Below are 27,331 nucleotides of genomic sequence, written 5' to 3' on the forward strand. Positions count from 1 at the left end.
TTAATTTTTTTTTTTTAAATTTCTGTTCAAGGACAACATAGCCATTAGTTATACTGATATGAGTTTGCTGAGATAGACAGTAAAGAAACAAGAAAATAAAAATGAATAGAAGAGAAGGACACATAATAACTTAAGAGAAGAATTAACGACAAAAAAGATTTTCACATACTGGAATGTGTCCAGTGGCTTTTTTCATTAGATTCCACATGTCCTTGGAAAATCTGAAATAATTCAAAGTGAATTTTAATTTCACTGCTTGTAATAGACTGTAAAAATAATATCACTTTGTATTAATTACTGAAGGTAATTTTTTAAAGTAAATAAGGTAGATGACCACACAATTTACACATACAAAATTGTAGCTTTGTTTTCTATTGTAAAATATATGCTGGCGAAATTATGAAGGAGGGGGGGGGGGCACGAATCCCCGGTTTCTTCAGACCTACTTGTCTAAAGAACAGAAATCTGACTTAGTTTGATATCTAATTAAGCTTCAAAAGAGTCATATTTTTTTTAAAAAAAATTGGTTTTATCTACTTTCAGCGAATATTAAAGGAGGAAGTAATCAAAGTACAAATTGATGTCCATGCATGATTGTTGAAAAACCACTCAATATCAGTAAAAGTGCACACTTGTTACATATGTGTAAAGTCATGTAAAAGGAAGTATAAAATGGCGGCCAAAGAAATTGTGCATGCACAAGATTTCATCAGGTGTTCTTGCTGTGAACAAAATGTTACGTTTTTCTGCAAAACATGCAAAATGGATCTTTGCGAGGAGTGTGTCCTCGAACATACTAGAGAAAAAGAAGAGGATTGTTCTCACCAAGTGGTCATATACAGTCAGAAATACAAGTGTGATAGTAAAGAAAGTTGTGTATCCGGTCAAAATATTGAGGTATTCGTAGAGGACAAATTAACATTGATAGAAGAGAAAATCATCTCTGGACGAAATGTTGAGATCTCTGAGATGTGCAGTATTCACCCTAGCATGACCTACGGAGTATGCTGTAAAGAATGCAAGGTGCCCGTCTGCATCCGATGTATAAAAGAGAAACACAACGGTCACGTATTTATAGAAATAAAAGAGTTCTATGAGATGATAAAAGAAGAGATAGAAAGGTGCGTATTCGATATGAATTCTTCTAAGATCCCACAAACTCAAGGATTTCTTGACCATGCAATACAGGGGCGAATGGACTGTATTGTTGACATCGAAAAGGTAAAGTCTCAACTAGCGTCAGATGCCGAACGGGCAAAGAAGCTGCTTGATGAAAGCCTGGCAAGTGGTTTGAAAGTAATAAACGATATTCAAATTATGTTGACTGCAGATTACATTCAAAGAGAAAATGATATTAAAGGCAAAGTTTCGGATCTGCAATGTGCAGTGCGGTATTATAATGAAATGAAAACGTCAAATAAATTTGCAGAAATGGTCAATTTCCACACAAGTCTGCAAAATAATCCTATAAGGTGTAGTAAAGCCTTAGTCTCCAAAATGAACTATAATTCTAATAAATCATTAACACTGGAAGAAGTCAGCAAGCTTTTTGGATGTATTACAGTTAAGCCTGGAAGCGTCAACGAACTGAGGCGCTTGAAGGAAGTTGCACTCAAGAAAGGACAAATCCAGTTCGAATTCACTCCTGTCGTGGAGAGAGTCTTGAGTTTTGAAGTATCGGGAATCTCTCATACTAGTCACATTTCTTATGTAAGGGATGGGATGGCTTTTTTCAGTGACAACAACTCTAGTTTAGTTCTCGCAAATTCGAGAGGAGAGATGGTGAAGGAGAAAGCTGTTATGGTGAGTAGTGGTTACGGCTGCCATGCAGTTACTATAGAAAAAGATCTGTTAATTATAGATCTCCCCAAACACCAAATCTACAAAGTCACACAGGAAAAGAAATCTATTCCTCTCATCAACACAGGGAAATGGACCCCAACTACTCTCCACTGTTCCACGCGAAATGGAGATATTCTGATAGGTATGTACTTCAAACACGATGCAAGGATCGTACGATATGATGATAAGGGAAGAGAACTGTGCGATAGCCAGAGAGATGCCAACGGTGTTAATCTATATCGCAATCCCTGCTATATAACCGAAAATATAAACAGAGATATTTGCGTGTCCGATTGGAACGGAGAGTGTTTAATCGTTACAGACAGAAGCGGAAAGCACAAATTTTCATACTCGGGGAGTGGATCTAGGTTTTATCCACGAGGGATTGCCACAGATGACACAGGCCGGATTTATGTCCTTGATGGATGGAGCGATGCAGTGCACGTTCTTGGAGCAGACGGCAAACAGCTGGCATTAATCTCAACAGAAGACCACGGGGTAGAGGGACTGTTATCAATTTGTTTTGGCGCAAAAGGGAACCTATGGATTGGAAATCGATTGAACAATATCATAGCTGTTATTAAAGTTACCCTTGAATAAATGATACTAGTGTTGCTTTAGAAAATTTTTTTCTCATGTTTGGAATATGACAAAAATTTTAATTAAACTACTATAGAAAAATCTTTTTAAATTAAGATGTCAGTCATGCTATATGTGACGCGCAGGTGTTGGCTAAACAGTTTAAAGTTATTGATGAATTAGCCTGCGTTTGGGTTGAACATATTTTATTGTAATTTCTAATTACAAAGGGATTGGGTACAAGTTCTAAAAACTTATTAAGCCTTCTCCCTAAATGTTAATTACAAAGATTAAATTAGGTCACAGTTAAATATGTACATTCAAAATATTCAATACATGTATTTGCCAAATTTACAAATCAACGCATTTTAAAGAAACATACATGTAATTTTGTATATACATGTATATATAAATAAATTTATTAAATAATAATAATACTAACATGTGAATCTGCCAGAATGTTTGATAAACGTTTGAACAATGGAGAAAAGACGTTTATTCTCATCAGAACTCATAGAATCTTTCCCCCATAATAAGACATGTGTATCTAAAATGTGAATTTTATCAAATAATAAATAGTAATAAGAAATTTATCCAAAAAAATCTTTTCTGGCTTCTATATACTTTGGACATATTAAAAAATAATATCTTCATATTTTAGGTTGGTCACTGATTGAATGAAATCCAATATCCACCCGAGCTTTAGTAATCTTCAAATTAGCATAAACTCAAATAACTGAAGATATATTAAATTATTTAAAGATACCTTTAATAAATTATAGTGCACAAAAATCGAATTGCATACATAAAATCAATTATTCTTATCAGTGGAATTGAGGTGCGCATCAATTGAATGAATGGGAACAATAATTGCACGCATAAATTCAGTTGATGGGAACAGGAATTGATTTGGTGCGCGCAAAATTTCATTAATTGATTATTTATGCGCATTTATTCAATTACAAGCGAAATTGAAATTTGATGTTATCTTCTTAAAATTAAAGATATTTTCAAATATTTGAGTTTATTTTAATATTGCGCTTCATAAAACTCAGGTGGAATGTCTTTAATTTTATTTTTCTGTCCTTTTAGCTGTAAAATGTTTGTAAGCACGACACAACAAATTTGTTAGAGGAATTAATGGGCTCGTAAATTATTTTAAAGATATCAATGATTCAATGAAAAAGATCATTATTTCAGTTATAGAGATAACACTAATTAGATAATTGATTTTTCTCCACAAATTGTTTTTTCGCATTAAATAAATTGGTGATATCAAGAGAGCAATTGTTCAGATTTTGCACGCTTTAATTAAATTGATGCATGCAATAATTCAATTGAAGAAAGCAAACATTCAATTAGATATAAGATAAATTAATCACCTCTTTTATTGAATCATTTGTGTATTAATCAAATGCTTTGAAAAGAGTAATATTCAATTATTGTGCGAACCAATTCAGCAATTTAAATATTGATTTCAACAATTGAATTAATGCACGCCATAATTCAGAATGGAAGAAATCATGAATTACTAAGAGTATTGAAGAAATCTTTAATGGAATTGTTGTGCATGTGCATTGCAAATATTTAAAGTTATCTACAATTATTTTAGTTCATGCAAATTTGGTGCTCCATGAAACGTTGACTTACAAATACCTACCAGGTATGCTCAAATAATTTTTCTACAAGACATTTTCTGATATGTTTCCAAATTTGCAGCAGGTTTTAGCAAGACAAACATATATTAATTTAAAAAAAAAACTATCTATAACAAAGTACAGAGCGTTGCATGTCCTTTAAATTTAGCAAGGTAATCTTTAATGGAAGTTATTTTTCCAGATCAGTAATCAATCAAAATAAGTCATAAATTTCTATTGTTTTTAAAACATGCTTGAGAGCATTCGTTCATAAACTTTCAAATGAAAGGAGCGGGCCGGCGTCTTTTCTATTTCTGAGGTAAGAAAAATAGCAAGGTAGTGTTAAATATCTTCCTTTTTTGTGCATTAAATTATTTCAGATATTCGTTAAAGTGATATAAATACCATTATGATTGCTGTTACTTCACACAACATTAGTCAATACTGTTTCATTTTCATTATTTTTAAATACCTCTCTTTCAAAATAAATAAAATTGTTTTTAAAAATCTGTAATTCCAGCGGCAAAATGTTTGTAAGCACGACACACTCAGACGAGAAAAGAACATTTTCTAATAAGTTACAGCGCCTACGTTGTGACCTAGAATCTTTTATGCTGAAAGTAGATGCTCCCTACCCCGACATCACGGAGACAGAAAAACGACGATATTGTTGTATAGTTATAGAGTTACTGGAATTTGCAGTGAAGAGAGCAGAAAATGTAAGGCTTGTTAGAGAAAGAAATTTCAATGATTATGATTTGCTGATTAGTAAAGACTGCAAAAAAGACGGAACAATCTAAACAAAATTTTAATTTTTAGCTTCCAGTAGAAGTGTCTTTTTCAAATTTACCAACATGGAACAATCTCCAAAAAGAAAACAGAATTTTGAAGAAGCAGGTTCACACTTTGAACACTGAGCAGATGAGATTGTCGGTAAATATTAACTGAATATTAATTACTTAGTAACATTCTTAAACAATAAATACATGTAACAGCCTAAATTTATCTTCCAGAAAATTTACTATTAGGGATAAAAGTAGTCTGAAATATATCTGACGTTAACCAGGCGTTTTCATGATTTTGATATTTGACGTGCCAGGAAAACGTCAAAACCGGCGCCATATGAAAAGTGGAAATTCGCCGCCTTCAACCGGAGGCTGCATTCTCGGGTCGATTTTCGACATACGAACCGAAGTAAAAATTTATCTCACATCTTATCAACACTACAATGTTTTTAGTACTTACCAATACCGCTAGTATAGTTCCTTTGTACAGTCATTCTACAAAAACATGACCAATTAAGAATTTTTTATGTCGCTTACAAATTTACTTTAATTTGTAATATCTAAACTATGAATTTAAAGATCGATTTCAACTCTAAGACTTAACATACACACATGGTTTTGTAAATATTCACCGATATACATGTATATGCAGTTAAAGTTTTGATATGAACATAATGTAATGTTGAAAAATGTATTCCACTGCAAATCTCAATGTTGCTTCATTTATTTACAAATTTCAGGATGAAATTGTCAGCCGTAAAAGCGTTCCGAATATATTGTAATAAATGTTTAAAAAGGTTTTTATCCTATATTAAAAGAAATCAAACTACTTCTCGCAAAGAAATTCATGGATCTTCTTTCATGCGAAATTATAGCATGTCGCTAAAAATCGATTAACTTCCGTAACGATTTTGATTTAAATTTCACGCACAGAATGCAGATTTCAAAAAGAGCTAAAACTTATCTGAAAGTGACCACGGAACCTTATATCATTGATTCTAGTTGCGAATCAGCTATTTTAGACCATTGCATTTTCGACATAACAAAATGAATTAGAAAAAAAAACAGTTGTTTCTCTTAAAAATTTAACTTCCATAACGGTAATTAAGGAACGTTTTTGCATTAAAGGTATAATTTTTTTGTTATTTTGGGAGCGAAATGCTTCATACTTTAGTTAAATATCCTAAAACAAACTTAAATTTTAACTATTGCCGAGAATTTTAACTTTTATTGCTGGGAATTAACTTCCCTAACGATTAACTTCCGTAACGATATTTTCCCCGAAATTTTAACTTAATATCGGATTCATGCAAGACTTCATGAATCATACTTTTTTACTGAACATCAGAAACGAAAAATTGGTCAAATTCAGCTTTATTTAAAAAATAATAAGACATGCTCAAGCATTAACTTCCGTAACATTACCTTAAAATCAATGGAATATTAAAATTGTTGTAAGAATGTAACGATACCAGATTTGTGAACAATTCTTTTTTTTCAAGTTCACTGATACGTCCTTTAGAGAATTATGATGTTCATTTTGCTATTTGAAACAATTAATTATTTTTTCCTGTTTTATACCCTGAATTGGTCCATTTATTTTTTCCTGTTTTATACCCTGATTGGTCCATATATCGTAGAATGACTGTATAACATAAGTGTCTGGTGAAAACGTTTTATCAAACTGCCGAGATTTAAATTGCTCCGATTTCGTGCATTCTGAAAACTCGTGAGACCTGGAAATGTGGAGTGATATTTTCTTTTAAGCGATCTTGGTGAGAACTAGAAGCATTGGGCTGTTGATAAGTTGTGAGTTTGATATTTTATTCGATTTGCAAGTATTGAAAATCGAGTTCAGTTGGGGGCGGCGAAATTTCCACTTTTCATAATGGTGCCGGTTCTGAGGTTTTCTTGGCACGTCAAATCAAAAATCGTGAAAAAACGCTTGGAATACGTCAGATATTTCGGACTAGAGTTAAAAAAGATGTTTTTGTTAAAAATTGATTATAATGCTTGTAAAACGTTTTGAAACTCTTGATTAATTTTAAAGCTCTGAATAGGTGCTTTTAGAATCTGCCAACAGAAACATTAGAGAGCTACAGGAAACTGACTCGCAGACGACAGAAGACACAACGCAGACGACAGAGGATACACATGAAGACTTGAGAAGTGGATTACTGTTGTCCAGAGAATTAGATAACGCTTACAAATCTCTTTTTGCAATTGAAGAGGTATCCTCAAGAATGGAAAAAGATTCAACTCCTAGAGAAATACCAAAGAAACAGTCTATAGAAAAAGATTCAACTCCTAGAGAAATACCAAGGAAACAGTCTATAGAAAAAGCTGAGAGTAAGGTTCTCATACTGCCCTTAAAAAGAGATAAAATGGAGAAGCCAGTTTTATCAGAAAAAAATGAATCCCCGAGAAACCAGAACCGAGACAAAACAAAAGATTTAAAAACTATCTTAAAAACTCAGGAAACAAATAGCACCTCCGAAACTGGGAAATCAAAGGAATTTCAAGATGGGCAAAAAACTTTGAGAGCAAGCTTCAGTGACTTTAGCTCAATGAAAACAACAAACAATCCCAAGAAAAGACACAAAGAATATGAAAAACATCTTCAGAACACAATTGCTAATCTTAAAGAGCAGAACTCGCACCTGGTCAAACAGAATGAGTACCTACAAGCAGAAGTGAACAGACTGATGAAGGAAAAGATGGCGGATACTCCAAGAAATGAGACAGAGGAAAAGGAACTGTTGGAGTTAAGGAGCCAAGTTCAGGGACTGTGGAAATTAGTCCAAACACTAGAAACAGAGCGCAAATATTTACTCAACAGGTACTTCGTAGTCGTCAGGTTAACAACATCTATACAACTGTAATAATAAAATATTGTTATTGTCAAAATATCTATAGATATGGATGATTTTGTAGATTAGGGCGGCTCGTCAACAGCCATGTTGGGGAGGATGAGAACGGAGACACACAGACGTTTATGGCCGACCTCAGTGACCTGATCAGACCGACAGCCCTGACCCTCCATCTGTCCGAACTCTACAACAATGAATGGATTCTCGCCTACGAATCCATGATATCCAAAGTATTCAATGAGAGAAAGGTGGTCGCAGATCTCTTAAGCTGTATGACGGTGAGATTTTTCTATGACTCTGTTGCTTTTGTGATGATGCAATGCCAAGGTCAAGTGCCAAGTTTAGATTTTGAAACAGTAACTCTGTCAAAGACGGTGGCGGTCAATCATTTTGACAATACTTCGATGTTTTAAGCATGCAAAAATCTACAAAATAAGCCGTTCTTTCAATCAAGATTGTTCCAGTTTGAATTACTGATGACCTTGAAGCTTTGTTTTAGAATATTTACTTGAAGTGTAAGGATATGGCAGAGAAACAAAGACGTCAACTTCACCGTGATAGTAAACTGGTGGATGGATTACTAAATCCAGATAATCTTCTGGAAGTTCCAATCCAGATCATAGAGCTACAGCGTGAACGTGTTCTAGAGGATCTACCGGAAATTAAGAAGGTGCTGAAGCGGATCGATTCTACAAAAGCAATACAAAGAAAAAATTTATGCTTGCATATTAAAAGCTATCTTATTACAGATATTGCTACAATACGTGTGATTGAAGTTTTTAGTTTAAAATAACAAGTTTGCCTTAGCATAACATCATATCCATCTTGAAACTGCAACATCCAAACTCATCCACTATTATAATTTTTTTTTGTTCATTTTGTGTTAACTGTGTGTATTTTAAGAATTGAAAAAAGAAATGTCGTTATAATGATGATGAATTATATTCATAATTTACTCGTAATTCTTTTCATTTTTGCAGACATGCCGGAGTATTTTGACCAATCTTAAATCGTACCCAAAACAAGTCATCCGATTCTTCGATAGGTGTACAGAGCTCTGCTGGTTCATGAACGTCCATCATCCACCTTTGGTTTTGGAGTGGAGGATCCCACAAGGCAGTCTTGTTGATACAAGTCGGTTTACATTCTATACTCGGAGCGGACATTACGTAGACTATGTCGTTTGGCCTGCGTTACTTCTCTCAGAAGAGGGCGCTATATTATCAAAAGGAGTAGTTCAAGGAAGAGGCTAGCTACAGAATTAGCTGTAAAACTTTAGACCGCTTAATAGATTTCTGAACCAAAGTAGAAATATTGAATTCATTAAATAAATCGCATGATACAATATACAGACTTGTAAATTGTAATTGATATGCCACCATGTTCAAGAGTTGGTGAACAAAGTTGTAATTTCTAAAGCCTTTATTGATATCGAGTAATTAAAATAACTGCATATTATTGATCTGATTAAATTCATTTACTGGTAAATACCGGTACACAGAACACAGAACAAAGTTACATGAAAATAATTACAGAGTCTTTTTCTGTTCTATTTTTCTACAATAAAAAACATTACCGGTACTACGGAAGCATATAACTACCAAATGAAACAAATTTACGAGATAATTTGTGATGACATCACAAAATATAAAGATTTTCAAATTCAATTTTCATTAAAGAAGCCGTTGTCTTTGTCAAGGAGCCAGGTCTTTAATTTATCGTGATGAAAAGTTTTATTAATGAAAAAGGTAGAGATAATCTAAGTGATCAATGTAATGAATCATGTAAATAATACAAAACATGAACAGCAAAAAAAAAAACAAACAAACAAACAAAACAAAACACAGACCTCTGGAAACACTAGAGATAGGATCTGATGCCTAGTATGAGTAAGCATACCCTGTCGACCGGTCACTTTTGTATTGATCAGGTTAACGGAGTAGTTTGCAGTCAAAATTGATATAAAAACAACAGCCTATCAAATAATTGGGAACACGTCAGTCAAAATACGACACAACGATATGTTGTGATACTAATAAAGTCATTATAATGACCATACAATTTGCAAAATGCCTACTTTAATTGAGGTTGTTGAAAGCCCTGTGATATCAACTTATTTGTCAGCCTGCCTCGGTTTTATCGTCCTCAGAACACGCTTTTGATCATCGAATCAGCTGGGAGGCATACATGACATATGATAGTGAAATATTACTACATCAATAGAAGAAGTTATCCCGTTTCTCATATAGGTTAGTTATTAGTTGGCATTTAACGACTATTGTCTGTAAAACATCCAAATATGTAGCAGATGAGGCAAATTCTGTTGTGACCTTTATTTCGTGTTCACTGGGATATATTGAGTCGACAAATGAACAAAAATGATTTCAGGACTTGATCCTCTTCGCTCCTTCTGAAATATGGGGATGTCACAGTTGTCCCCCACCTCCTGCTCTTCTTTTTCTCATTTCAGCGTGTTCCAGTCTCGTATAATTCCTTACTCCTTGTTTTTCTCCAGCTATTGAACGGAAACCTCTGTTCCAATTTCCCAGAGGAATCCACCTAATTCCCATAGGTACTAATTGCTCCCTGTTTTTAGCAGACTTTTTCTTGCATTCATATGAAGCAGAATTTATTCAAAAACTTCTACATGAAAAGAAAAGTCTCTTTCTGTGGCCTTCAATTCGGCATTACGATACATCGATGATGTTTTATCAGTAAACAATATTTATTTTCATCCCTACAATGATTCGATATAATCCCTTTGAAATCGAAATAAAAGACTCCACAGAGTCGAGTCTGACACATCTATTTCATATTTGGATATTTTAGTAGAGAAAGACATTGATTGCAAACTAATGAGCAAACTTTATGATAAACGTGATAATTTTTTTTCCTACCTTCCCTTATTTATGTGCCAATATACCATTATCACCTGCATATGGGTTTTATGTATCCCAGTTGATTCGATACGTAAGAGCATGTTCTACGTACAAACAATTTCTAAAAGAAGGCACGCTATTGACAAATAAGTTGCTGACATAAGGATTCATCTAACTCTGCTATGGAGAAACAATTCATATTTTTACAAAAGAAATATGTAGACACCCTGCAATATTGAATTTTCCTTTAAAATTCTTTATTGAGGATTACAGAATTAAAAATTCAGCGTGCTCGAGTGATACTGCTCGAGTGATACCGATTCAAATTTGTCGAATTAAGATATCTTTCCCGGGGCTGGAATGAGGCCATAAAGGGATTATTAAAAAAACAAAACAAAATACGAACTATCAACATATCTAATTTTCAAGGAGAATTATTTTCAAAATGCTAAATTTTAATTACAAGGCCATTTATGTTATGAGATTCAAGATTGTTCAGTATGTATACCCCCCCCCCACCCCACCCCCGAGCAATGACATAGTCACCACAAAGGAATGACATAGTCACCATTTCCAAGGAAATTTGTAGGGGAAAGTTTGAAAAAAATCTTTCAAATAAGATAACAGGGTAAAACTGTTCGATACTCAAAAGCTCTGAGTACGGTAAATTTTTAAACCGAGGCGGGCTACTGACAGATAAGTAGATGTCACAGGGATTTCAACAACCTCGTTCAAAGTCAGCATTTCGTAAATTCTATGGTCATTATGATGACCTTGATAGCAAATACATGTTTAACGTATCATTTGGGTCGTATTTAACAATTGGTATGAACTATTCGTACCAATTGTTAAGGGCTCACGGTGGGTGCGACCGGCCAACAGAGGTTCTTACCCCACCTGATCACACTTCTAGAATTTCCAGGGTTTCCGTGTTTTATGCCCTGTTCATAGATTTGTACTGTTTGTAGGAAAAATTTTTTTGAGATCGATCACTGTCCGTTAGGCCAACTTTAAAATAATGTTTGCTTGCCCTCTCCCGACTCGGGATGAGAAAATTGAGTCATTTTTTTTAAAGGAAATTTCAAAATCAATGCTGAATTTTCAAAATCTATTTTCCAGAATGCATAAAAAACAATTGCTTCCTGGAGGTTATAAAAAATTTTGAGTCGGGCCATTTTTAGCCAGTCGATCGGGAGAGGGCAACCAAACAATTTTTTTTAAAGATGGTCCTATCTTCATCTTTATCATCATTTTTAAACTCATATTGAGTAAACTCTACACAATGTTAATATACAACTTTTCTTGAATTCTAATTTCTTTGGAAAGTTGTCATATTATGGTCCTACATGTACATTGTATTATGACAAGAAAAATATGGGATAAGTAAGTTCTCCTCAAAATGCCCCCCCCCCCTAAAAAAAAAAAGCAGATGTTGCTATCACAAACATGATTATCAAGGATTGTCTACCACTTATTGATGGAGAGGACGTTCAAGAATTGTTTGGTTTTGTAGATTCAAATTATAAAGTTTCAACCTGCAATTCCATAAGATCTGACGTAATGCAACTATTCATAAAGAATAATTAAACAGCTGTTACAAAATTGTAAATACATGTAAATTGGGGGACAGTTATGAGCGTAATTAAATGGTGTTTCTTTCTGATATTAATATCATGCAGTCTTTTTAAGACTGTATTAATTATTTGCACAAAATCTCATAATTAAAATTTATTGCAACCTCTCTCTGTTTTTAGAAGAGGCACGCTTTAATTGTTTACCAGTCAAAGGTCACTGACATGACACGTAGAAATGGCTTCAATTAATGGGTGCATGTACTATCGTTATGAAAAGAAAGGACAAATGCAAGCGTTTGATATCCTGCATTTATATAAAATGTGCATTAAATACTATATTAATTTTGAAATCAAATGCATTGGATAAATGTAGATGTACAGTATTCATTGTACTACGTAAATGTTTACGATTCATAAATTCGCTGTATAATGGTGATAGCGTAGGTTAAATATTGTACAAGTAGTCTATAAAAGGCTAATAGTGAAAATGACATGAAAAATTGATTTAAATTTCAACGAATATTCGACTATCGTTCGACTAAAGCCTCCGACTATTCGACTAAGCTCTCCGAATAAAATTGACATCCCTAATTATATATATATATATATATATATATATATATATATATATACTAGTAGTTTGAACTGTTGGAACCAATTAAACATTTTCAAAATCATGTACAATCTAATTAGATAGGGACTATTGACTTTCTAAAATTAGAACTGCATCTTGCATAAATAGGTTTTTACTATCTACAATTAAACTTTGGAATTAACTACAAATAGAAGTAAAATAAGTCGCACCCGTACCTGCATTTAAATGTAAATTGGATAGGAGATAACACTGAAAAAGAATGGAATATTTGATTGTAGGAATCAGGAGGAAGGTCTTTTGCATTGTCAATTAAAACAGGGCTAGTAACTTGAATACAGACCTACCTTTTCGATCACTTTTTAATAGATAATGCATCATCTAAAATAAATGTGCCTAATTTTATAGCTTTAGTTTACATTATTTTTTTTTCCATAATGTTCTACCGATATCAAACTCTTATTGTTCTTTTTTACATCAAGACACTATTGTATAGAACACAAATAATATCTCATGTTCTTCAATATTTTAAAACACTTAATTAAAGATAAAAGTGAAGTCAGCAAAAATATTATTATTCGTTGTTTATTTTTACTGCACATATTAGAAAACATGTATTTGAATTAGCTATTTAATAACTTTTTGTATTGTATGCATTCTGTTTTCCTTTTTTTTGTTTTGTTTTGTTTTTGTTATGTTTTGTTTTTTGTTATGTTTTGTTTTTTCTTAATTTTTGATGTTTTTTTTTTAATTCTGTGCTGCTTATGATTCTCAGAACGATATTTTGTAAATGGCTCTTGTAAGAAGGAAATGGATTTACCTAGGAATTATTTTCTGCTGTCAAAATAAAAAAAAAAGTGTAAATAAAATTGTAAAGCAACAGTAACGTTTGCATGATAATGTTTATTTTTAATTTTATATTTTATCTTTAAACAGCAAAAAAAAAATTAATGGGATGCTTATGCTTTACAGATGTTTTCAGCAAAGCTCAAAGGTATGACAATAATTCTGGCGGACATGCACGGAGTTCCATGACTTTGCAAAATGAGGAAATTTGTCTTTAAGGTTTCAAAGTATTCATTTTCATCCTAGGAGCCAAATGAAAGAAGAAAACGACTTTGTGTGTGTGTTTTTTTTTTTTGTTTGTTTGTTTGTTTGTTTGTTTTTTTTTTTGTTTTTTTTTTTTTTTACAAAAACCTGGGTCCCAAAACTCTTCTTACATTTTATGCAAGAGCCAAATCAAATCAATGGTGCAATAAGGTTTCGGAATTTTCATTTTTACCCTGAGGGTTAAATGGGGGTCGAAAATTACATCTCATGCAGTAAGCCATTGTATAATAAGCCAATTTGTAATCCTGTAAACTTTCAATAAGACCCTATCCTTACTCCTCACTAAAATATAAATGTTGTGGAGGAGAATTGTACAATTTAATAAATATGCTATCGTTTCCTAGTTTTGTAACAAATTCGAAAAAAACTCCTTTTACTGATCCTGTGATATTTTTAAAATTGCGTGTTATTAAACTAAATTAATATAAATTATACAGATAAAATACAACAAAATATGAAGAGACATAATTAGATGTATGCACATAGAAGGCTATTTTAGGAACAGCAGAATTAACATCGGAAGTAGAGTAACGGAGATCTAAGTAACAGCTATGTTGACAAAGTAGAAATATCTCAGCCATAGACCTTTAATCATGCAGATATTTAAATTCCAAATTAGTCTATGATTATATTTAGTTAAGTTAAAAACAAGGTACACCTGACTCATCTTATGTTTTAATATTGTACTTAATCAGGAATTAATTAAAAGTTCTGAAATAAAGGCCCTTAGACAAAAGTACAATTGCAGGAAAACATTCATAGACTAAATTTCCGAAACAGCATTTTTCTCAGTGTCAACACAAGCATGTTTTGTCTATATTTGGTACTATGAATGGTTCACTCTAGCATATTTTTGTTCGCTCATTTGCGTGGATACATCATGATACAATAAACTGCTAGTATATACATAAGAACAAGATGAAAGTAAAATTGGGCGTAATAGTTTATGTGTTTTTTGTTTTGATTGTAAAAGGTAAGTCGAATGCTTTTTGCCAATAAATCTTAATGTTGAAAGAAGGAAAATGATATTTAAGGACAGATGATACAAACAAAAAAATGGATGCCTGGATTGGTATATATATTTGGATCTACATGTATTTGGTTGTAAAAGATGCATTTCTAATCTACAAGGTATTAAGAAATTGTAAACTTTCTATGATGTTCAAAATTCTACCTTTCTGAAACCATCCTTATTAATCTATACAATTTTTTGTCAATTTAAATCCCATTATTGTGAAACTTTGAATGAAAAACTCAAAAACTATGCAATTAAATTTATTCATTTCACTCATATAAACATGACTTAAGTTGTTATTTCAAGATTTTTGATAAAAGTTTGTTTGTATCATCTGTCCTTAGTTCAAACATTTATACTCTTTAAAAAAAAATAGAAAATGGTCGAGGAAAAGATTTAACTCATTGTATTTACTTATAATTTCTACAAGTAGGCAGTAGTTCACAACCCATTGTACGGCACGGTACTTACGGGACAATAGAATCTCCAAGCTTTCCTAAAAACTACTCAAACAACCTCAATATCACGTGGGAGACGTACGGACCCATAGATGCCATATCATTGATGGTGACCATTCTTCAATTTGACGTCTACTACGATCCTAGATTTCCGTGCCAGGATCTTCTGACGGTATAAGTTTTATATGCAGCTTACTAAAGTGTTGGAATACATGTACGTTTCAATTACCACAAGTTTGCTCTGAAATTCGCATTAAAAATCTTTTTGTTTGCATAGACTTTCAATGATTCAATTAAAGCGGTCCATCGCCCCTTTTCTCACTTATATAAAATTTTATTTATGGTAATTATATTAAATCTAAATTAATTGCACATAAGTTCACCATACCTTGTGGTGCAGTGATGTAATACAACAAGAAGTCGTAAGAGTGTAGTATTTTCATAACAGACTTCTCTTTGAAAGCTACTACAGTATTCACTATATATGTGTTAAATTAACAAAGAAATATATTCATACCCATCAAATAAGTTGAGAGAAAATAGATCATGGAGTGCTGAACTTAACCGACCGACAAAAAGTTTCATACATTATATTGAAAAAAAAAAATCCCTCTTCACTGTTGTATTTTTCAAGATTGAATTATTTAATTTTTTTATATTAGATTACTGAGGTGGAGACGAACTTTGACTTTTTTAACCGATGTGGAACCATCCCTAAAACAAACTACATTTTACTTGGAAACAAATTGAAGTTCACATTCAGAACTGACGGAGAAAACAATGCTCAAGGCTTTCGGATTCACTGGGAAGGTAAAGAAAGTAACCTACTGCGTAAAATTATGAAAACCGATTCCATTATCTCTATACTTCCAAAAATTAATCTTTGAAAACAGGAATTTTCCGATGTCAAAAATGAAATTAAGGAAGGAATCTAGACCTATATAGGCCTAATTCTTTGTCTATGGACCAGTTTACATGTATTCTGTACTGTATGTTTCATTAAGAATAATCTCCCTTTGAAATAATACTTTGAGCTGAGATGGCAATGCGCTGCAGATTGCAGTCTTAAAATTCCTCAAACATTTGAAAGTTCTGATTTTGATTTACAAAGAAAACATTTTTTTTAAATCCCAAAGACAGATACACGATGTTTGCAGGAAACTGACAGAATTGTATTTTGCTCCCTTCGTATGTATTTAAACATCTTGAGAGAAAGCAGGCATTAATCTCATAAAAATCAATCAAAAGCAATTAATGACCCATCACAAAAATATTGACTTACGTTGTGAACTTGATCCTTTTACAAGAAACATCATTTACGCCCTTTTTTATCGTTATCAGTCAGAGACTACAGAAAAGAGGGCAAAGATCCAATCGTCAAAGTACTTTTCTGTCCCCCTTTCCCAGTTACAGCCAGATCTCCATTAACAACAGAAGCAAGCAAACTTGCAAATGAACCAACAGAACACATCGAGAAGCTGCTCTATTGTCAAACTTCAACAATATGTAAGGATTTTTTTTATGATTGTCTATATATATTTAATATCATACATACATGTATAAATCTTTAACTAGAATCTCTAGAGCTTTGCTCTTGGTGACCGTTTTTACACATTTGCACTAAATTTGTACCATCTGATCTATATATTATCAGATTTCATGACACGTTCCTTAAAATACAAGCACATAGTTTTCCCCAAACTTTGTTATTCAACTGCTACTTGTACAATTTTTATCACAAAAAATTAAGGACTTTTTTGCAAGATTCCAGAGGATGGTATTACCCATATAATCCTATATAAAGGAAATCCCTGAACTCTCTCCAAACTCAAACGTGACATAATTGAATATACTTTTTGAAACCGATTTAGGAGCAACTCTAGATGGCTTTATTAGAACACTTTATTTCGAGAAGATACAAACTAATATAATCGAGGAATGTGTCGACAGACCTTAATCTTGATGTAAATGGAATACACATGTATCTTAATCTATGCTTGTTCGAATTCTTCGTATCATCCCTGTCATTGATGCAGTCCATTTAAGATCTCTGAAAGTACTTACACATTAAAATAATTATGATTGTTTCAATGCAGCATACATAAAAGATGGGGTCATAGGTGTTTTGTCCACAGCACTACTTGTGGTCACTGTGGCATTCTGTTGTCACCGAAGGAAAAGGTACGCATACAACACTTTTCAAAACACATAAAATACCGGTGTAAATTATCATGATCTTAATCACCATCCCATATATTTTTTTGTCAGGTTTCTTTTTGCATTAGATTAAGCCCATTCTAATTTATAACAAAAGCCAGATCATCCACAACTTAGTTTCACATCTTGAGTTAACTTTGTCAAACCATTTTTTTTTTCAATTTTAATGTTCCTTGAATCGCTAACTATGATATTTATTTTTCATGGCATAGTTCACCACCAGAAAACAAGACTGAATACTCCATCAGTTACACGTCATCCGAATTTTCTTCGCTGGAAACTGAAACACAAACCGTATATGACTATCCCCTTGCACTGACTACGGAAGCTGTTGATAATTTCTCAAGAAGCACAACATCGTCCGGGTATGCCATACCGACACCATACTCGCCAGATGGCAATGAAACTCCAATTTATGGCAATATGACCATAGAATCTGAAAATGTGAATACGAACGTTGAATGCGAATATATGAATATTTCCATGGTAATCCGACCCGATGTCGGGAAAGGGGAAAAATCAGGAAAGAGATCTTTACATCTTGACAATTCCCTGTCACGGAATGCTGTGTTCTCGTCCAAACAAAGTGCTCAAAAGCGAGTTAATCGTCCACGAAATAAAAGGAGCAAAAGCAAAAAAGTAGAAGAAAATAATTATTTAAATGTAACACCTAAACCGCACTCGTACATCGAGGTGGTGGGTGATGGGACCGAAGCTTTGCTCTGTAATAGCTTTACTAGTATGACGTCGTCAGGGTATTCTAAACCAGTGGAAAATAAAACAAAGCAACGGAGACGATTGCAATGCTCCAATAAGAAAAACACAGCAAGAAGAAACGTTGCTGTGAATTCTTAATTGTGATTTTCAATAACTTAGAAAATTTATAGTAAACGGTCAATTTTGAATTTATTACTATGAATGACAAATTCAGAACCTCAGGTACTTGTTGACAGGACCCCCCCCCCCCCTTGAAAAGTGTGTCAAACGTCAAGGGCATGGTGTAAAAAATCAATAGTATTTTTGGAAAAGTCTTGTTACAGGTAGTGTACATTTGAAATATAAAAGTCCTATCTCTTCGCATTCAAAAGTTATGATCATGGTAAAGTAATTTTAAAATACTTGAAAAGTAGGTCAAACTTCAGGGTCAAGGTTACGGGGTCAAAAGTCATAGTATTTTTGGAAAGGGTTTTTCAGAGGTTATGTACCTGTGAAATACGAAAGTTTTATCTTTCATTAAAAAAATATGACCAATGTTAAAGTTTTTGTGACAGATTAACAGATGATTGATATTTAATGTTCCCTCGTTTTTTGGCGAAAGCAGGGGGAAATAAATAATTTAGCAACATTTTACTATTGTCTTTTTATTCCTAGTGCAGTGGCACTGGATCCGCCTTTGTTGACAGAAAATGGTTTAGTGTTTGCGTAATTCAAAGGCACATTGAAAATAAATGCCTGGATTACACAATTATCAAAAATTCTTTACACCTAGCGGCTGAATTAACTTGAAAACTGAAGGATTTCTAAATATATTGGCATCTAATATCACAAAACAGAGGATATTTAAGAAAAAATGAAAAATCTGAAAGGCCCATTTCACAATACATGCAGGTACATGTATCTGTTATTTAACTGTGGCGACCGTATTCAAAAGCTAGATTATGAGATGACATACGTTTTGTACATACAAGTAGATCATTACAGAGTTCGTTTGTAACACCCAAACAGATTTCAAATATTGTAAGTGTACAAGGGTTGTCCATGAAGTTCGTGGAAAAAGGCTTTACAATTTTCTTAATAAAGTTCGCACTTGCAATTGTGTACGATAATATAGACCATAATAAAGTAAATTATGTAAAAATTAAATCAAAAACACACTATTTTATAAACGTTATAGTGTAAATACTTTGTTTATTCAAGTGGCATGGCCCAGTCTGACGTAAAGCTAATTTCAAGATAACGTCAAAAATATGGATTTTGAAAATGTCACATTTTCTTTATTATGCCACACTGCCAATTTTGTGCAATAATATTTATGTATAGACTATAATTGATAAAAATTTTAAAATTCAAAACGATAAACAATAATTTACAAGCGTCATCAATATTTATAAACACTTCATATACACAGGCTGCACACACGAGACCGACGTTGCTCTGGATTTATAACAATGTCATGAATATAGGCATATCCTATTTTCATCACATAACAATGAATTTTTACTTCTTGTAGTGTCTTCGAAATTGTACACACTGTTGAAAAATGATACAGATCAATATCAAGTCAATGAACTAAATACAAAATGTATAATCCAATAATTTTAAGTTGCTTGAATAAATATTTTTTTCTGACGTTGTTTCAACCTTATTAAAACACATTTAGGTTCTATTGTTCCATTGGGAAGGCCGATCGCTGCCTTTTCTGTTAATTTTTGAAACATATTTCTTGTAGATTTTTATCTAATATTTTCACTGGCTGTATAGTAAGCGATACTAAAGATATCAGAAAATGAAAAGCCGTTTTATTTGCAACACATTTAATTTTTACTAAGCTTTGACTTGTTTTTAAAAGAAAATAATCATTTTAATCAGAACACTTTATTTAAAAGTTTATGGCATTTTAGTCCTGGGCCGTGCACACTATCTGCAACCTATAAAGACCGCGAATTTTACAAAAATATTAAGTTCAAACAATAAAAACCAATCTATTCTGGCTTGGATTTTCATACCAGATAATTGATATACAAGAAGTATATCTAGAACGATTCATTTTGACAAAAACGTCATTGTCCACGAACTTTAATGGACAAACCTCGTACATTTCTTTTTTATATCTTTCGCATTATGAAAATTTTCAATAAATAAGTACTAGTGTATATTTTTTTCAGACCCTCTATTTCCATCTATGCCTAAAAACAAACCCAAACCACTCCGTATACACCCTAAGAAATTTAAATGAAAAATTTCTATTCTTAAACCAGCACTACATACATGTATTCAGATCCTTTTCTTTAAATCCGTGCCTAAAAAATAAGTCGACTGACGTTTTCTTATACAAATTGTTAGACTATTAATTTCATATTGAATTGTCAGATTTCTCTGTTTATTCGATCATTACAAAGCCCAAACCACACCTTATACATCCTCAGAAAGTTTTAAGACAAAAATCTCATTACTAGCACTTCTGTGTTCAATGAAATAGAGGAAAAATTAGTTACCCCGGACATATTTTTGCTTTCTCAAATTATTTTACAATGTCAAGTCCTACAACAGTCTGTTGGAATTCCCCTGTGTCCCATTGTCGCAAACCACGGCCAAAATGTACGATCCTCTCCCATTCTGGAGAGAGCTATGAGCGGACTCCGGACCGTGGCTTGAGACGATGCCTGTGTCCTAATTGTGTTCCTTTATTACCAAACCTGATTTTGCATTCTTATCAAGCAAATATATATATATGTATATATATATATATATATATATATATATATATATATATATATATATATATATATATATATATATATATATATATATATATATATATATATATATAACAACTTCACGAAAAAAGAAGTCTCTTGCTTTGACTTTCAGTTTGATTTCAAGACATATCGACCACATTTTATCAATTAAAAATGGCAATACCCGGTATTCAATTTCATTCATATACGTTAATTCCATATATCCCACTGAATTCGAAATCAAAGAAATCACGGAGTCTGACACATCTGTTTCATGTTTGGATGTTAAACTAAAGAAAGATATTGATGGTATAAACTAATTACTAAACTTTCTGACGAACGTGGTGACCAACTTTTTTTTTTTACATCTATGTACCGTTATCATCTGCATATCGGGACAAGAGCATGCAGGCCCGTAGAACGCGGGGGGAGGGGGGGGGGGGGCTCCCAACTCACTTTTTTCTGAGTATAGAATTTTTCTTTAGTGAATTGTCCTTTAGATGCTGGTTGTCCTCCCCCCACTTTTTGATGTTGTAAGGTCGAGCACTGGTAAATTCCAGGATATGAACGGTAAATTAGTTTTTTTTTCTTTCTTTTTTTAAGTTATAAGCATGTCAGATAATTATGGTAAGTTGCCCCCCCCCCCCCTTTTGGTGAGATTAGATTTTTTTTTTTTTTTTTTTTTTTTTTGCTTGTAATTAAGATTTTTGGGGAAGTCCCCCCCCCTTTTTGAAACCGTTGCTATGAGCCTGGCATGTTCTACGTATGAACAATTTCTAATCCGACAGAGATTACTGACAATTTAAACCTTGATGATACTGTTACAAGAGTATCAAGAATCTCAATTAAGGTTAACATTTCGCAAATTCTAGGTCAATACAATGACACTGTATGCAATTACAATCTGTCGTTAAGTCGACTGACGTTTTTTATACAAATTGTTAGGCTATTTATTTCATATTGTAAAAGGACTTCTGTGTAATTGGATCACTACAAGGGGCTCACGATGTAACCGATGTTGTCTCTTTTGATCATTTTCCATGTTTCACTTCCAAATACATGTAAAAGTACTGGTTACAGGTAGTACAAACTTTTAGTATTGTTTTCATTTTAGCTTTCCTTTTGATGTTATTACAGTTATAAATCTTCTTACATCTGGTAAAGGTGTTCATTGCTTTTGAGGGTCTCTTTTTGATATCTCCCCCTCTTTCTGTTGTTGCTGTAGCTCCAAGATATGTATTTTTAAAAAAAATAAGAACGGGACATGGGCAACAAAATCCAAAGATATATGAAGACTGGATCCAAGGATACAGAAATCATGATGTAATTAGTTACAATGTATGTTTCTCTATATTTTAAAATACTACAACAGACAGCAATAGGTCCAAGAATATAGCTTCCATTTTTTTTTTGGCGGGGGGTGGGGTGGGGGGGGGGGGGTGGGGGTGGGGATCATCTGTCCTTTAGCTCGGTTGAGATTCGAGCCGATGCTCCGGCAAAAGTCTACATTTCTAATCTATTGTGTTCAATACCTTTTAAGGTAGTCCGATCCTCAGGTTCTGAAAATCAGCTTTTAAGAAATTAAAAATGCTCAAAAAAATATCTCTGATTTCATAAAGTAACATGAATTTACCCATGGTATTTCTTCAAAGTTCATCATTATAGTTAATCATATTATATAGGGAAAATTATCAAATCTCAAATATATTTTCAGGAAATGCGAATAAAAACACCAGCTATATGCATTTTCTAATTGAAAATTGATCAACAAATATATTCTAGGATCAAAAGATATAGGTTTCCAGGCATTTGGAGAAAACTGCATCTTTTATTTACTTCAATTGTTATATAATACATGTACATAGTGTAACTGAGATGCTTGTGCTATCATTGCTAGACATCACAAATTACATCTAATTTCATATCATGCTAATAAGCATTGATATCTAATGCTAGATTAAAGGAAATTCAATTTCTCTAATAATTAATTAATTTTTTTCTTTTATGTGGTACAAATGTCAACTTTTTACAAGACCCGTTTCTAAGACTTCAAAGAATCCTTATCATACTGAGATACATAAAATGAATTGAAATGAAAAAGAAAATTGTTGCACGAAAAGATCTCAATTTCAAGCTTCATTTTGAGACTTTTGAAATAAAATAATAAATTTAAGAATTGTCCTTCCTGGCTGAGGATCGGATATCCTTAATGGTATATAGAGTAAAAAAAAGAACAAAAACTTTTAAATCGGGCTCGGAAAACAGAAATTTAAAAAAAAAATGGCGTCAAACTTCGGAGAGAAGAGAAGTCGGAGAAGAAATTCTATTTCTGACGACGAAACGGAAGAAACAGTATGTTTCAAAAGCTTGGATTTTTATAGATTTAGACTAAAACTATAGAGTATCTATTTACATACACTTTTTCACCTCTTTATTTTGCATTGTAACAGCAGAGTCATTAATTTTCAACGTTTCACGGTTTGTACAGCTGCTGTACGTTCAGTTTTGACATACTACTAAACATTTAGTTCAGGGAAAGTTATCACGCCATGTGTACAGAGAAATTTGACATTAATCTTTGTTACAAAAATTTCCAAACTTAAAAGAGATAAGTTTTTTTTTTTTTTTGGTTGTATATAATACTAACCTTTATAGCATTAACAAAGGTCCATTCCTTCTTTTAACACAAGTTCTTAATAAAGGAACCTAATTTAGGATCTATCAAAAAATATATTTGAATTCCATATAACATAGTGTCAAAATTTGTTAAAATCGAATTTGAATAAATCACTAAACACCACCATATGTACATAATTAAAAGAATTACATCAAGTCTAAAGAGAAAAAAAATGTTACATTGACTAAGAATTTTGTGAAATTTTTACTACAGTTTATACATACATGGTATTTAGCTTTCCTCTTGTTTCAGACTAAAAGATGGAAAAGGGCTTTCAGAATTTTTTTGAACCACAGAAGGGAAAAGCTGGCAATGAAGAGAACAGTGCTTGTTCACTGGGAAGACTTGAGTGAAGGTGAAATATTTGATCATTAACATATAGATATGTCTGGGTACTGTAATATATACCACAAATGCTTCAGAGGGTTAAGTACCATGTGAATACATGCAGGCATATAGATTATTTTTTATTTTAAATATTTTTTTTGAAATTTACTTGATATATCAATATTAGAATGTTTAGAGACAAAAAAAAAAGAATGATAAGATTACATTACTTTATCAAATAAATATGCCAATATCCTCCTGTACCCATCCTGTGTTTGAGTTTCATTGTCTGAGTCTGCCATTAATAAAGGTCTAAGTGCTTTAAAAGAAAATATGGGAGAGCTTTTAAAGAATACCCCTTGTAGATGAAAGTAACTGGATGGTCTTTCTAATGAGAACTGTTGTCATATTTGTGTTCAAATATTTAAAATCTTTGAAATGCTAAGAAGGCTTCATCATGCACTTTAAAGTGAAACTTGACACGAATTTTTTTCTCGTTGCATTTATTAACATGTACACTAAAAAAAGATTTCTAATCTATGTTCAGTTTAGATTTCTCTTAAATATAAGTTTATTTGAATATAGGTTTCCTTGTGAGAGAGACAGAGGAGATAGTGTCCAGAGCACTGGAAGGCGAGGGAATGATGTACTACTCAGGGGACATGTTTGATAGCTGGTTTTATTTCAGCCCAGTGGAAAGGAGAGATGAAGGCTGGTATAAAAAGGTTTGTGAGAAAACAAATTCCTGATAAGATTTAAAAATACAATGAAGTACTATCAAAAACAAGTCTTTTAGTTAATGTATATCTATGTCACTAATTTATCGTGCCAAGTGTATTTAGATTTGCATGTATTTCCGAAAATGAATTTTAAGATGAAGAGAACTTAATCAATTGTACAAAATAATAGTTTTTACACCTTTTTCAGGCATTCAACATATAAAATGGGTTCTTTTCTTTTTTTCCTATTTACCTATAAAATTTTTACTGTCGCTCCTCTTTACTGTACAAATACAGTCAAACCTCGTTATCTCAAAATTGATGGGACCAAGAAAATGAATATATCAACCACTTATCACTTAATAAAGGAAATTGAGCCATCTAGATCAAAATAAATTTTTGTATCTTCTACCAGAATACAGACACAGATTTATTAATTGATGAGAATGTGATGACAGATATCCATCATTTGACAATGGCATTTAAAACAGCACAACTAGAGGAACTCCCTGAATCTTCAGAAAGGATGCAGAATCTGCAAGCAGTAAGTGCATTAGAAGTCTTGGAATAGATAATCATTATCTCTTTATTTTTCCAACTATTTCTGTACAAAAAAAATGATTTAAGTTTTCTTTAGATTACTGAGACTAAATGGTCTCAGACCATATTTACTTAAAGTTTGTAGAAATGTTAATTAAAAGTTAGGACAATGCAACTAAATGATTGTGTTTAGCACAGTTTGTAGCCATGTACTTGTATTAATTTTCTCAATTCTATATATTTGTCTGTCTGCCCTGAAAACTTTTCATGCCAGGTTTATTAAGACATTCTCATTTTTGTATTCTTTCAGGGTTCACCCTGTTTAATCAGTCAAACAGAAGAATCTATAGTGTGTCCCTCTGATATAGCAAAATTTTACTGGGAGGCCAGAGCTCAGGGCTTTCAGGATTTGAGAGGAAAACTATTTACCGTGTCTCTCCTTAGGATGCTGTTCACAGGAATAGACAATGTTAATGTAACCTACTCTACCACAGGACCAGATTCTTTCCTGGATCGGAGTGGGTATATCTTAAAAGGCCCCACAGAAGAACAGTCCTGTGACAGTGCTGATCAATTCAAATTGAACACAGAGTTAAGTTCTAAAGAGAAATACAAGATGTTGTTAAAAAATCAGAACACAGTCGCATTTGACTTGAAGGAAACTTCTCAAAAAGTGACACCTGATGTTTCTGTCACTATTGGGAATTATTTAGTTTTGATTGCTGATGTGGCTAGTTTTTGTGAACTTGAAAGTAGAAAAATACAGGAACTCCATCTCAAAATGCTGTTAAGCCTGAACAAATGTGGGACTCTGTTTGGTTTGTTAGTACAAAGACATCAGGTTTATGTTGTGGAATACACATATGAACATGAAAGTGGATACAGAAGATGTGTCAGTCAAACAGCATTCAAATACACAAAGAAAGATATTGAACTTCTATATTGTTACTTACAGAAGCAAGTGATAGAAAAATGGTGTGATAAAAATTAAATTTCTGTGGTGATTTAAAGACAGATTTTGCTATAAAATTACTTTATCAACTTTTCATTCGAAAGTGATGAGAACTTTTCAGTCTTCATTTATAATCAATACAGTGAAGTGATTTTGTGTGTGCTCTTCAAAGTTTCCGTGTAAAACAAAGACACGGTATATGTTTGTTTCTTTTATCATGTTATAAAAAAGTCAGAATTGGTAGAAAAGCTCTCTTCCTTTTTAATTTTAACTCCACTCCTATGAAAAAACTGATAACATCAAAATTAAAGTTTTTTCTAAGTGTTTGCAACTATTAGATTTTCCCATAGTCTGAATAAGATCCAAGGAAATGGACAGTGCTTAAACAGACAATATTATATTAATTCCATTTTATGGTCACCATTAACAAAGACAATATGAGCTGCAAATCTGTATTCTTATTTTTAAAAAAGAAATATTATTATAGTAATTATACTGTGACCAATGTTTTCATTTCTCATTCAGATTAAAAAAAATCAATTGGATCCCCCTAACTACAAGAACTTAGAAAAGTTTATGGGTCACTCAGTTACACGAGGCCCACTTCAAACATCCTTAAACCTCTAGAATTGGACCCTGGTATATTAGATTGATTTATTGATGATTGGGTGTTGAGATGGATGGTAGTTTTTGAATTTTATTAATGGTTTGATGAAGTTCAGTGCTCTAGGAGTACAATCTACATTGTTATTTCCAATGATATAGGCAGGATATATGTAATTGCAGGTCAGTGAAATACATGAGATATACTTGAAAAAAGCCAAATCATCTGATAAGTAGTGTGTATTCAAAAATTTTGAATGACTTCAACATGTTCATTGTTCAAAGAAGAATATCAATTGATGTGAATTTTGAGCAATGTGAGCATTGAAATGCAGATTTTAAGAGAATTTTAGAATTAATACACGAAAAAAATATTAATTTAAGGTCTATGAGAATAATTTGAGGTGGTAAACTATGATAATAATTTGAGATGCTAGACTATGAGAATAATTTGAGATGCTAGACTATGAGAATAATTTGAGATCCTAGTGTTTGAG

General features: G+C 32.6%; 4 protein-coding genes across 4 annotated transcripts; all 4 read left to right on the forward strand.

Moving 5' to 3' along the window:
- Positions 1–672: 672 nt before the first annotated feature.
- Positions 673–2,442, forward strand: LOC133175658 (uncharacterized). Its single transcript, XM_061310769.1, has one exon. It carries the CDS (start codon positions 673–675, stop codon positions 2,440–2,442), a length of 1,770 nt encoding a protein of 589 aa, XP_061166753.1.
- Positions 2,443–4,585: 2,143 nt separating this feature from the next.
- LOC133175659 (uncharacterized) lies at positions 4,586–8,966 on the forward strand. The gene is made up of 6 exons (XM_061310770.1): positions 4,586–4,777; positions 4,878–4,991; positions 6,904–7,682; positions 7,778–7,991; positions 8,213–8,383; positions 8,694–8,966. Exons 1-6 carry the CDS (start codon positions 4,586–4,588, stop codon positions 8,964–8,966), a joined length of 1,743 nt encoding a protein of 580 aa, XP_061166754.1.
- Positions 8,967–14,786: 5,820 nt separating this feature from the next.
- Positions 14,787–18,413, forward strand: LOC133175660 (uncharacterized). Its single transcript, XM_061310771.1, has 6 exons — positions 14,787–14,841; positions 15,317–15,513; positions 16,004–16,151; positions 16,683–16,847; positions 17,438–17,522; positions 17,771–18,413. The coding sequence occupies exons 1-6, from the start codon at positions 14,787–14,789 to the stop codon at positions 18,411–18,413; spliced, it is 1,293 nt and encodes a 430-aa protein (XP_061166755.1).
- A 4,856-nt stretch (positions 18,414–23,269) lies between these two features.
- On the forward strand, positions 23,270–26,557 carry LOC133175777 (uncharacterized). The gene is made up of 5 exons (XM_061310889.1): positions 23,270–23,368; positions 23,946–24,048; positions 24,606–24,745; positions 25,155–25,283; positions 25,590–26,557. Exons 1-5 carry the CDS (start codon positions 23,297–23,299, stop codon positions 26,268–26,270), a joined length of 1,125 nt encoding a protein of 374 aa, XP_061166873.1. The 5' UTR covers positions 23,270–23,296; the 3' UTR covers positions 26,271–26,557.
- The last annotated feature ends 774 nt before the right edge of the window (positions 26,558–27,331 follow it).

This window comes from Saccostrea echinata, unplaced genomic scaffold, assembly GCF_033153115.1.
Source record: "Saccostrea echinata isolate AGI-Se365-2 ecotype Australia unplaced genomic scaffold, CSIRO_AGI_Sech_v1 ptg000064l, whole genome shotgun sequence".
In the NCBI taxonomy this organism is placed as follows: Eukaryota; Metazoa; Mollusca; class Bivalvia; order Ostreida; family Ostreidae; genus Saccostrea; species Saccostrea echinata.

Bases quoted from the DNA above. Each gene is read 5' to 3' on its own strand.
- LOC133175658 (XM_061310769.1), top strand. From the start codon at position 673: ATGGCGGCCAAAGAAATTGTGCATGCACAAGATTTCATCAGGTGTTCT.
- LOC133175659 (XM_061310770.1), top strand. From the start codon at position 4,586: ATGTTTGTAAGCACGACACACTCAGACGAGAAAAGAACATTTTCTAAT. The intron at 7,683-7,777 runs GTACTTCGTAGT...ATGATTTTGTAG, and splicing joins CGCAAATATTTACTCAACAG to ATTAGGGCGGCTCGTCAACA. The intron at 8,384-8,693 runs GTGCTGAAGCGG...TCATTTTTGCAG, and splicing joins ATCTACCGGAAATTAAGAAG to ACATGCCGGAGTATTTTGAC.
- LOC133175660 (XM_061310771.1), top strand. From the start codon at position 14,787: ATGAAAGTAAAATTGGGCGTAATAGTTTATGTGTTTTTTGTTTTGATT. The intron at 15,514-16,003 runs GTATAAGTTTTA...TTTTTATATTAG, and splicing joins CGTGCCAGGATCTTCTGACG to ATTACTGAGGTGGAGACGAA. The intron at 16,152-16,682 runs GTAAAGAAAGTA...TATCGTTATCAG, and splicing joins CTTTCGGATTCACTGGGAAG to TCAGAGACTACAGAAAAGAG.
- LOC133175777 (XM_061310889.1), top strand. From the start codon at position 23,297: ATGGCGTCAAACTTCGGAGAGAAGAGAAGTCGGAGAAGAAATTCTATT. The intron at 24,746-25,154 runs GTTTGTGAGAAA...ATCTTCTACCAG, and splicing joins ATGAAGGCTGGTATAAAAAG to AATACAGACACAGATTTATT. The intron at 25,284-25,589 runs GTAAGTGCATTA...GTATTCTTTCAG, and splicing joins GGATGCAGAATCTGCAAGCA to GGTTCACCCTGTTTAATCAG.